The sequence below is a fragment of the Seriola lalandi genome, unplaced genomic scaffold (assembly GCF_002814215.2).
Source record: "Seriola lalandi dorsalis isolate HSWRI2012SDOR001 ecotype SW California unplaced genomic scaffold, Sedor1 jcf7180002054862, whole genome shotgun sequence".
Classification (NCBI taxonomy): Eukaryota; Metazoa; Chordata; class Actinopteri; order Carangiformes; family Carangidae; genus Seriola; species Seriola lalandi.
The window spans coordinates 294,682-306,567 of record NW_019525415.1 but is presented as its reverse complement, the minus strand read 5'-3'; the positions used below and the strand labels follow the sequence as shown (position 1 = coordinate 306,567).

The window sequence follows — 11,886 nt, the reverse complement described above, 5'->3', positions numbered from 1 at the left end:
TATATTCATACTTATTCTGAGTGTGAATACCAGGTGCTGTAAAATGATGCATCTATTTAACCCAGGATACCTCTAACAGCTGAAACCCCAAACTTCACTTTGTGTTATCTGCTTGATACTTAATGGCTTTTTCTAATTGTATGAGAATGGTTTATAAACACACGATTTTGAACTGGTGACATTAGTTTTAGAAGTCTGCTGATGTTTGGGGGTTTCACAGACCTCAGCTGTAAAACATGCTTCAGTACTGTGGATTTCTATATGGCTTAATATATGTGGTCGATGTTTACAGAACTTTTTAAGCAGCACTTCCCAAATAAGTCTATTGGGTTTTCTGATAGCAGAGTTTTATAACAGTTTCTTATAAAGAGGACATTAATGGGCTTTAATTATCCTAAACTTCAGTAATGCAACTATTCGTGATAATGTAACGCACATTTATTTGTCTGTTAATGACTTTTTAAGTTATTTATAGCAAAAAGTCTCAGATGTGACTCTGCTGGTTTTCTCAGTCCATGAAACAGCGATAGTTAAATGAGTGGATTTGCTTTTGAGCTGTTTGTTGAACCAAAAGGGTCGAATTAATTCACCTTTTGTTTTGGGAAATTGTGATTGTGGTATTTTCCTGACATTTCATAGAGCAAATGAAATTGATTAATCGTGAAAAAACAAACAAACAAAAACAGTAGATTCATCAATAATGAAAATAATTGTTAGTTGCAGCCCTAAACAAAAGGAATTAGTTTTAGTTCATGCATCACCAAAACATATAAAACATCAAATATTTACTTATTTGGTTTAATAATATGCCTTAGGGTTATTTTCCTCTTTTGTCAACTTCTTGAAATATTCAAACACAGTTTGTAGCAAAGCCAATTGTTACCGCTTCAATACTTTTCTACATATTTAGACTTTTAGAAGAATAGACAAAAAATCTGATGAAAAAAAAGGAAAACTTTGCTATCGTTACCATTATTATTATTATTATTACTTTATCACATACAGCAGCAGGATCTGTGGGAGCCCAAACACTGAGGACGTAAAGCCAATCAACAACACAAAGGTTAAAAACAAGTGAAAAGATTTGATTCAGTTGTGATGTCTCTGCCGTGTAACTGTCACGGTCTGTGGTGAAAAGCATCACTGTGTAGCTTCTTTTAAATCTTGGTATCCTGTCAGCTCGCAGCTTCACACCTCTCCTCTCTTACTGGCCCCCAGACTCAGATGGAGTGACGGTTGTACTCGTGGGGAGGATGCATCCCGTCGTAGTGAAACTCCCTCCACTGCTCGGTGCTCTCTCTGGTCCTCTCGTTTTGTTCTGGAAGATTAAAAGTATTTTAGCGGATGAATGAGCTCGTCCCTCTCAGCTGCATCAGAGATGAGTTCACATACCATCATGCTCCTCTTCAGCGTAGCTCTCAAACTCGTTCCTCTTCTCCTCGTGAAACTCTCTTTTCCGTTCATCTGCAGCCAAAACCAGCCTCTGCTCAGCTGCAAGCACAGAGGAGGAGGAGGATGAAACCACTGAGTGTAAGGAAGGAGTAGTGAAGATGCCAGAAGTGCTGAACTAAGTAAATGGCTTTGAACTACTTTAAAAATTTACAGAAACATCAGAGAATTAAATAAAAATTAAAAAAAACTGACTTTTTAAAGGGACAATGCACCTAAAAGGACTCCATAGGAACCAAATAGTTGATACCCAAACAGCAGATACATTGATCACATACCAATTGCTGAATTATTTAATATCTGCTTCCCTGAGACTCACAACAATGTAGCATGCTCCCTTTAATATTTTTTACATTTAGAAAAAGTATCATGTTTGGAGCCGAGATTTGCTCTTAGAGATAGAAGATATTGAAAAGACAATGAATGAGTGAAGTCAAAGAATCTGAACTGTAATAATAACATTTATTGCTTAGAAATATTTAATATGGCACGATGAACAGCTGTGGTGGAAGATGTATTCAGGTCCTTTACTTGAGTAAAAGTACTAATACAATGATATAGAATATTCCATTACAATAAAAGCATTCAAACTCCTTAGATATAATTACATAATCAAATGTACTTTAAGTATCAAAAGTGCTTACTCTGTAGAAACATTGGCCCTGTGATTGTTATGTGACGTTATTAGATTGTTAATGCATCAATGTTTAAGCAGTATTTTACTTTTGTGTAAGAGGACACAAGGCAGAATCACCTGATTGATCTTTAACAAAGTGAAATTTTAATCTGAACAGAAACTAGTAACTACGATTATAAATACATTTATTTGTTTGACAAAAAGTACAACATTTCCCACTAAACTGTAGTGGACTAGACGTGTAAAGGAACAGAAAGTGGACATACTCAAGTAAATTAAATACTTAAAATAAATCTTCTTAATTACTTTCCATCACTGGAGAACAGACCGGAAATAAACCGCAGCAACAAAAAAGACACAATTTCAGCTCAGAGCTCATCTACGGGTAAAGACACACAGACTCAACACAGTGACCGCTGAACATCACAAAACTACAGGCTGAAAATATACCACAGACCTGAATCACAGAACGTGAACAAACAATGCTTTCTATGAACTTTGTTAAGCTGGTATTTGCTGTAAAGCTGTGATTCATAGAAGCTGATTGTATCCAAGAGAAGTTAGTGACTCATCTCTCACACTTCTTCTTGATCAAGAAAGATACATGTGGGTAGACAGTGACATTCTTCTTAATACAGACCACTGAAGTCAATGGCTGGGTCACTTGTTCCTCTTGTTCATACTGACTGTGAAGAGATCTCTTCCTACAACAGTTATAATGTAAGAGACAAAATGCACAGTCCTCGCTCCAACCACTAGTGAATTTCAACAGCAGCTGATTTGAGACTTCAGCAGTCTGAACTTCACCAATCAAGCGTGTATTTCCCAACATTACAATCTCTGTAGTCGGGATGGGTTAAATTAAATTGGCTTAAATTTAGAATTTAGACTGAAGTTAAGTCGACTAATACAGACACAGCGAGGTGAGGCCAAAGACAGCCTCCATGTTTCCTCTCTGACAGGTGAAGAAGACCAGAGCACATGAAAGCAGTCGTCAGTCGTGTGTGGGCAAGTCAGTGTCAGTGAAACTCAAATACCGATTGCAGTAACATTAGGAAGAGCCATTAGTTGAGATAGGAAAGGTTTGGGATAGCCATGCTAACCTTTCCAAAATCAGGTCATGACCTTTATCCTTTTACCAGGACTCCCTACACAAGTCTGTGCGTGCCGTGTGACCTGGAGCTCAGGTTGGGAATTCCAGCCACTTGGCTGTAAATTGTAAGTTTTAATGTTTGTAAGATGTACAGACGCACTGCAGACTTGCAGATGAAATCATATTTAATGGAACGGGTTTTGACGGCAACGATTTACCATATTTGGTTTGTCATCTCTCTCGGACAGCTGACCGGCTTCAAGTCAAACAGGAGCATTTGTTTGGAGTCTACATGTTGGATGCCAAAACTTCACACCTTATCCACTTATACTGCTAATACATTTATCAAATATTTTCCTTTGCAAATTTCACCTGCCTACCTGTTAGAGAAATGTTGTGCTTTTATGTCATTATGCAGCAGGAGAGGCTCTTCAAACTGAGCCCAATTTATTAGTCCCACTTTTTTACTTGGTTTTTCTCTGACCCCGTTCTGCCTGCGTGTCGGCACATTCCACATTCAGCTCCCAACCGCTCACCCACTCACTCGTCCATCTCAGTCCTTTCACTGTGTTCTATGCTTTGTGTTCATTTTATTCCTCCGTTCACAGACAAAGTGTCTTGTTGTTGTTACATGCACACAGCCCCACAGCATGTTACACAACTCCAGTTCAGAGCTGCAGTATCTCTGTGTGTGCTCTCACCTCCCTGTTGGCAGAACTGCTGTTAAATCACCCAGGAATGTCAAACACTGTACTGTATGTGAATTTTCATGAAACGTTTGAGGAGGATATTGACAGATGGACACCGATGTGAGGGTGTGTGAGCTCCGTGCAGCCCTGTGACTCCTGCTGCAGCCTCCAGCAGAGGAAGCAGAGCTGCTGTGTGACGAGACAGGTCTGAGATTGTCTCTGGTCAGATCAGGTCCAGAGAGCAGTTAACAGCTGCTGGCTGCCACAGTCATAAAAACATTCAGACTGCAATAAATATGTTTTTCTTCCTATTCATTCAGACAGCGAAATATCTGCATTTAAAAAGTCATTTCATCTATTACTGAGCCCCAAGTTTCAGTTTCTTAAAACCAGAGAAATAAATCCATCTCTGGGGTTATATAATACAATGCCACATGTTTAAAGTACAGCACCATTTCTCTTCATGCCTGGGAAGAGGAATTATCTCTTGTTCTACTCAGGATTCAGCTGCTTAGAAAACTTTGACTTCAAGGAAACAATATGTAAAGTCGTGAAAAGAAACGTGAAGATTTCTTTCAGCACTTTGGCAGATTTTTGTGGTAAAACTTGTGACAAACTTCTTGCACACTATCAAGTTTTGTAGACAGGTGTCTAGCATCAAAAACCCTTGACTGTGAAGAATCCAAGTCAGTTTTTCAATCATAATAAATCACTACTAATAAGATGAGTATGAGTAATTAACACTATACAGGATTCTTTGGTTTTTCCTTTTCTTCAAAATGACTGATTCAGTAGAACAAAATGTTTTCTAGTGAATCATCGTTGATCCCATTACCAAGATGGATGTTGACATTCATTCAAATCAGTGTGAGAATAGATCTGAACTCACCATTAATCTCATCCTGAGACTTCACGCCCCGTCTGCTGCGTCTTCTGAAGAAGTTTGAGGCATCGGCCTCCTTCATGAAAATCCTCTTCAGTGGACCTGCAGTGAAAGCAGGAGGAGGTTCAGCTCACAACATAAAGGGATAAAGAGAGAGGATGTACAGCACAAGAGGTGCAGCTGATGCCGCTCCTCACCCTGTGGCTCTTTAGCGCTGCCTGTGTTGCTGGGCACAGCTGCAGAGTCGGCCTCCGGAGACACTGGGCCAGAGAACAAAACATGAAAAACACAGAATCTAAGCTCTCGTGCTTGACTCTCCATGTAAAACAAATACAACAAACAGCCTATCATTATCCTGCCTAAACAAGATACTCCTGATACACAAATCCACATGCAAGTGAGATGCAAAAAAACAAAAACCCAAATCCAACATTCTTCTGCATCAACTCACAGGAGAGTGCCAGGAGCACAGTGAGGAGAGGCAGGAGGGTTGCATACGTCCAGGACATCTTTAGCTCTGTGTCTGAACTGTTGGGATACAAGCAGTGAACGAGACCAGGAGGGAGAGAGGTGAGTAAGATGTATGTGAGAGGTGGGGTGGGAGGCCCGAGGAATATTGACTGCTTGTCAGAGGAGGGAGGGAGTGACCATGCAGATCTGATAAGAGCCAGCAAACAGCAGAGAGGGGACAGGAAGGTGCTGAGGATTCAGTTTTGACCATAAACTTATTTCTTTCAGTCCCTGTCCTGCAATTAAAGTAAGCTGAGGTGACACCGGGCTGTATATGGACTTAACATTTACTTTTTGGGCCTGTTTCTTTAGTCATACCATAGAGGGGAAAACTTAGAAATGACACTACAGGCTGAATATGCAATACTTGTCTGGTTAAAACCCAAAGTTACTAGAGAAAAGATGGATGACAGACAACAAAAACACGGCTCCAGAAGTGGAGCCGTGTTTTCTTGCCAAAAGTCTCCTTTGCAGATGCGGTTGAAACGGGCACCTCAACAAGGCCGCTCTCTCTGGTTCTGCAAAAGTATGCAGCTGCCTGTTTGCTTGAGTTTTTTCCCACCTGATTCTGGCTGTGCCCCAGTTGCTCAAATTGTTTTGTGGGGCGATCCAAGGTGGAGGGATTGATGCTCAGGGAAGTTGGAGGGAGGGTTTGTGAATATGTGAAGTGAGAATGTTTTGCTCAAGTAAGTGAGGAAAACATGTAGGGGGAGGAATTCACTCTGATTTGCACCAAATGAATATCATATTTGAACTGAACTAGGACAGTGAATTGAAAGGAGTTTGAGAGCTTTTAACAGTGAGTCAGAAGGTTATCTCGAAGTCTTTCAGATTTGAATGAACTTTGGTGTTGTGTTTGATCAGCGTCCCGGGAGGGGATTAGTTTTTGGCATGGACCTGGATCCAGAACTTGAAAAAATGATTTCCATATTGATTTATATTAGTCCCCAGTGATACACTGTCAGTACTAGAAGTCAGTAGATGATATTACATGCTGAACAGTTCAAGATTGTCCTAGTGTTAACTCTGCAGAGAATATATTCAGGCATTGTTTTTCCATGTGATGAGCAAAGAGGAAAACTGTTTCAGATTCTGTCTTTTTGTGCAAGGACAGATGTATCCCATCACACTGTGTCACAGATGAGAGGCCACATTTAAATAACTGGCACAGAATCAAATTTGAACATGTCCCTTGATCATCTCACATTCATTAAAAAACAATATTTAAAATCTGGGACCCCCTCTCAACTGACCTGGGATGCCTTTGTTCTACCTGGTTTGGTATATATATATATATATATATATATATACTGTTGCTCATAAAGTTGGAATACATTTTTTTTTCCTTTTTCTATGAAATGATTGTGACAATGTGATTTATTTCATTTCACCTGGGTAATTGGGACACAACACATAATCATTGCACCTGGTCAAAAGTGATTACTGATGCATTTAAAAAGGAATAAACAGAGGATTGTATCTGAAAACAAAATTATTCCAACTTTATGGGCAACAGTGTATATATATATATATATATATATATATTTATGTTTGTTCCTACTAATGTTATGTGCTCCCATTACTGAGAGCTGTAATGTTTCTTTTTGTTTTGTCACATGTATATTACTAAAATGTTCAAAAATTAAATCAAAAACAGTTTGTTTTTATCTGCTATTTTGAATTTTTATGTTATCAGCCTTCTAAGTAAAGTGTGTTGGCTGAATGACCAGTTTGAGACTATTACTTGAATCCAACAACATTGGAGCCTCTCACATCTCATAGTGCGAGCTTCACATACAGTTACAGTGTGTTGAGAAAACACCTCATTACTGACCGCCATAAGGATGCAATAGATGTATTCAAAATGGACGGGTGCCCATTGAGGCTGCATATGCACTTTGTTTTCATTAATGACGCAGGTTTCTACTGAAATCCACTCAGATGGCACTGGATGAGGAAGTTCATTTTGGTGTGAAAACACCCTGGAGCCTATGTGGCTACATATTTATTGCCGCATTTGTTGTTCTCATGTCATGTTTTTTCATGTCTACAGACTCATGTTAGAAAAACTAATAACTTGGGCTGGGTGATTATCTCCATACTTTATCTAGGCTACAGTTTATTAGGTACACCAAGCTAACACTGATACAGTGCTGCAAATAAATCCTTCCTTCATGAAGGGTATAATGTTACAGAGATTGTTTTAGAAAGGTATTAATTCAACTGTATGATCATTTTGCAGATTGTAGAACTGTTGACAGGTGTTCCTATTATTTTGTTCACCTCATTCAAATTAATGAGACATTTATAATTGTATCATAGAAGGAGGGGTTTATTTCAGGACTGCTGTATTAGACTGTATCAGGTTTAGCAGGGTGCACCGGCAGGGTGCACCAGCAGGGTGTATTGGCTGGGTGTACCAGCAGGGTGTACCAGCAGGGTGCACCGGCTGGGTGTACCGGCTGGGTGCACCAGCAGGGTGTACCAGTAGGGTGTACCGGCAGGATGCACCGGCTGGGTGTGTTGGCTGGGTGTACCAGCAGGGTGTACCAGTAGGGTGTACCGGCAGGATGCACCGGCTGGGTGTGTTGGCTGGGTGTACCAGCAGGGTGTACCAGCAGTGTGTATTGGCAGGGTGCACCGGTAGGGTGCACCGGTAGGGTGCACCGGCAGGGTGTATTGGGTGTGGAGCTGCAGGCCTGCAGTAGGGGCCGCTGTGGAGCCGCACTGGCCGCCTCTGTGTCGTTTCTATGACCGACAGTTGGGTGGCGCTGTTTCCCCGCTGACATTTAGATGACACGGCTGTGTGGTGGCAGGCAGGCAGAGGACACGCTCAGATCCAGCAGTAATCACCATCGTCCCTCACACTGCCATGGTGTCTCCGACCTGAAAAAAGAGAGACCGACTGCAGCGCTTCCTATTTTCTACCGGGAGTGAAACTTTAAAGCCTGAAAACGAGCCATGCTGCTGGACGCCACAACCCCGCAGATATAAGCGACAGTGAAGAGCAGAAAGTAGCTACCACCACCCGAAACCACAAAGAAGAAGAAGAAGGAGAAGAAGGAGAAGAAGCGGTCGGTGCTAATTCTTCTTTCTTTCTTTTTTTCACGCTCGGAGGGAAAGACGGCATCCGGCCTGAGAAGAAGCTCCGAGGTCGGGGACTCCGGGCGGAGCAACGCTCCTCGTTTCTGGTGAGAGCTCTTCATATTTTCGGTGTAGTTTGCGACGATTTACCGCAGAGAGAAACGGCGACTGAAGCGCCAGCGAGTGAGAGCAGCGCTGACTCAAGAAAACATTTCCACCAACAACCTGCGCTGAAAACAAAACGAGCTCAGCCACAATGCAGCAATGTTTACTTCACAGACCTGCGTGTGTGAATGTGCCGTCTGTCGTGTGAGCTCCTCACTTTGTCCCATTCACCGGACACTGTTCAGACACACAGGGGGGTTTAGCTACATGCAGCACACACCAAAGGTACAACAAGTTCACAGTGGTTAATAGTTCATCACTTCTGCTCGCAGGAGTTTAAACATTTGTGTCTGCTTTGTTGTCAAATACCAGTCGGAGCAACACAAGCAGTCAGTCAGTCTGCTGCTGGCTGGCTGGTTGGCTGGTTGTCACTAAACTATACGAGGCCGGGTTGTAAAGAGGGAGGGCTGGCTTGCTGCTCTGCATGTATCGTCTTGCATATTTGCTACCAAAACATTCACTGACCCACATTTCAGAGATGTCCTGTCTTACTGGTCTAAATATTGTTTCACCAGCTACATGAAGCACAAAGCGCGCAAACTGTACCAGACTGTGAACTCTCTCTCTCTGTCTCTCTCTCTGTCTCTCTCTCTCACACACACACACACACACACACACACACACACACACACATACAGTCAGCATTTACAGCCTTAAGCCTTTTCAGCTGTTGTAGGTACTTGGTAGACAAGGCCAGGACAGGAGCCTGCATGGGAAACTGTGGGAGAGACTCCTGCAGCTTCTAGGAATGTCAGCTTTCAATGAATTCCTGTACTTGTTCTTATGGGGAGTTAACCTGTGTGTGTGTGTGTGTGTGTGTGTGTGTGTGAAGAGTGTGAAGTTAGCAGGATGTCCAAAAAGGAAGACATTGTTCTGGAAAGGGGGGGATTCTCATGGCAAACTGATGAGGAAGTTCATTTTGGTGTGAGAACACCCTGGAGCCTGTGTGGTTACATATTTATTGCCACATTTGTTGTTCTCATGCCATGCCATGTTTTGTTTTGTTTTTTTCCATGTTAGACAAACTATGAACTTGGGCTGGGTGATTATCTTCAGACATTATCTACAGTTTATTAGGCACACCTAGCTAACACTTGTGTAATTTAATGAAACAGTGACTCCTACTTTCACGAAGGTTATGATAGTCAGTTTATGTTTATATTCTTTCAGAGAGGTGTTGGTTTAATTTATCTGTCATTTTAGAGGCTGTAATTTACAGTTGGCTTTTATTGTGTTTTACTGAGAGGTGTTTCCTGTATTAACAATTCAAGAGCACCACAAACTTCTACCTAAGTTTCTGCAGCATGAGATAAGCCAGGGCTTTTTTTTTTGGTAGGAGTGCTGATAGGATACTTGAGTTTCAGTACTGTTACCAAAACAATACTTTTTTTAAAACCTTATTTCTTATGTAAATCAGTCTTTTTCCAAAGAGTCGTTTTTACATTTAGTAAAGGAAACCGAACTTCTCAAATATTCAATGTTGCGTAGCAGCTGTACAGGAGCTTTGCTTAAAAAATCAAGTCAGAAATATGATTAAAATCAGACACCATCTGATTGAAAAAGTGATGGAGCAAACACTCGGAGCCTTTGAAAGGTTTTGAATCTGTGAAGCAGAAACATTGTGGTCAGTTCCTAAAAAAAGTACTGAGGTTGGATTCACAGTCCTGCTTGTCACTGGTTCATATTGTTTTTTTGATGGCTGAATGAAAGAGCTGTCATAGCACTTTCTCCCTCTCATTTCCTGTGAGCTGCTTTCAGTTTGACAGCCACAAGCTGTTGAGCTTTCCTTGCAAGATGTCTGTCATTCAGAAGCTTCAGGAGGTGTGTTGGTTTCGGGCTCAAAACACCTTGTGATGAACCTGGTACCTTCAGGAGGGCAGGGAGCTGTTTGGGGGGCAGTGTGCCCGTGTGTGTTGGTTTGACGTGGGGTCGTTCCCTTGGTGAAGGCCTTGGGGATGGTGGTAGCAGGGTAACCTGACCCGCTGTGAAACAGCTGTAGCTACGCGGTGCTGATCCCCCGAGTCCCAGTGCAGATCAGATGATGGTCCAGTATGTTTACGGGTGTGTGCGAGCGTACACATGAATGGGTGTGTTCTTCCTAAAGCATCATACTCTACCTTTCCACATGCAATGACACACAGAACAGTTTTAAACCAAACTTCATTGACTTTTTTGGCGAAGTTTGGCTTTAAATTCCATGTCCCTGTCTTTTGCTAATACAAGTTTGGGCTCTCTGTGTGTATGTGTGAGCTCATGTTTAAGCGTCAGGCCAAGACAGCTGGCTGAAGGTTAATGTGTCACCACTCTCTGGGGAGCAGCTGCTATGTCACAGGCACCACTCCTGTCTATAGATAGCCATGAATACAAACTCTTCCTCTTTTCTCTGCTGCATTAACACAAGAATTTTGGCACCGGCATGCAGCTCAGTCCTCTCACATGCAGTTGCCCCACGAGAGAAAAATGCTGCTGCTTGCAAGTTTGTCCGCTGTCACTCCCTGACTCTCTATCTGCGTCTGAATCTGGAAGTGTCTGCTGGTACCAAAGACCCCCCACCCACCCTCCTGCCTCGAGCCAGCTGGCTGAGAACCTGTTTGATTGAGTTATACAGTAATAACTAACGCCACATATCTGGGTCGTCATCTGCGGTATTAATGTCCGAAACAGGTGAGGGACAAATATTGCCTTTTTTCCCGTCACTCTTGGCAGGATTTGCAGGAGCTGTCTGAACACTTGTCTGGTCTTTATTTGGAAGGAGAAACACTCGCATCGTTATCCACACCAACGTTATTACAGCCAGAGTAGCTTCGCATATTTGAGATGCGTTGAAGTGTTTGTAATTAAGTTTTCACTGGTTTAATAAAAAGCATGTTAAATCCCTGTGTTTGGGTTTTTAATTAGCAGAATTTAGAAACTCCCAGGCCCACTCAACCTGAGCTCAGTAGGTTTTTCTAATCAGTGACTGTAGACCGCTGTTCAACAGCTAAGGATGAATGTCAGGTTCCTGCTTAATCAATTTTCCATTTTAATTTAAAGCTTAGTGAGTCTCTCACCATTCACTTGTTGGAAAGAACAAAGGGCATGATGGGAAGTTTTCCCACAATGCTTTCCTTTTCTTCAGATGCACACATCTGTAATGGAGAAATGCAGACAAGAGATGAAATCAATAGTTTATCAAGCAAAACATGCTTCCAACTTCTCAAATGTCACAGTTAGCTGTTTTCATATCTTTGTGAATTTAGTTCTGTTGGATTTTGAAGACATCACTTTGGACTCTGGGAAATTACAACGGGATTAGGTCTGCAACTATCAGATATTTTCATTATTGATTAATCTACCACCTGACAACTCTTTTCTGAGACAGAAAGAGTAACATCCT

At 41.8% G+C, this 11,886-nt stretch overlaps 2 protein-coding genes across 3 annotated transcripts in view; one reads left to right on the top strand and one right to left on the bottom strand.

Annotated features, from left to right (window-relative positions):
* Window positions 1-423: 423 nt before the first annotated feature.
* On the bottom strand, window positions 424-5,313 carry LOC111670869 (putative cartilage matrix-associated protein). Its single transcript, XM_023427796.2, has 5 exons — window positions 5,203-5,313; window positions 4,949-5,011; window positions 4,758-4,853; window positions 1,393-1,491; window positions 424-1,318 (listed from the first exon to the last, which is right to left on the bottom strand). Exons 1-5 carry the CDS (start codon window positions 5,258-5,260, stop codon window positions 1,221-1,223), a joined length of 414 nt encoding a protein of 137 aa, XP_023283564.1. The 5' UTR covers window positions 5,261-5,313; the 3' UTR covers window positions 424-1,220.
* Window positions 5,314-8,058: 2,745 nt separating this feature from the next.
* LOC111670855 (cyclin-dependent kinase 17-like) overlaps window positions 8,059-11,886 on the top strand; it is a 33,211-nt gene continuing 29,383 nt past the window's right edge. Inside the window, exon 1 of one of the 2 annotated variants that reach the window (XM_023427776.2) lies at window positions 8,059-8,452. The gene's annotated coding sequence lies outside the window, so the exon portion shown is untranslated. The remainder of the gene's footprint in view (window positions 8,453-11,886) is intronic. The other variant, XM_023427775.2, reaches the window with a different exon arrangement.

Excerpts from the sequence above, each read along its gene's own strand:
- LOC111670869 (XM_023427796.2), bottom strand. The coding sequence starts at position 5,260 with ATGTCCTGGACGTATGCAACCCTCCTGCCTCTCCTCACTGTGCTCCTG. Across the intron at positions 5,012-5,202 it reads TGTGCTCCTGGCACTCTCCT|TGTCTCCGGAGGCCGACTCT; the intron begins GTGAGTTGATGC and ends TCTCTGGCCCAG. Across the intron at positions 1,319-1,392 it reads CGCTGAAGAGGAGCATGATG|AACAAAACGAGAGGACCAGA; the intron begins GTATGTGAACTC and ends TTAATCTTCCAG.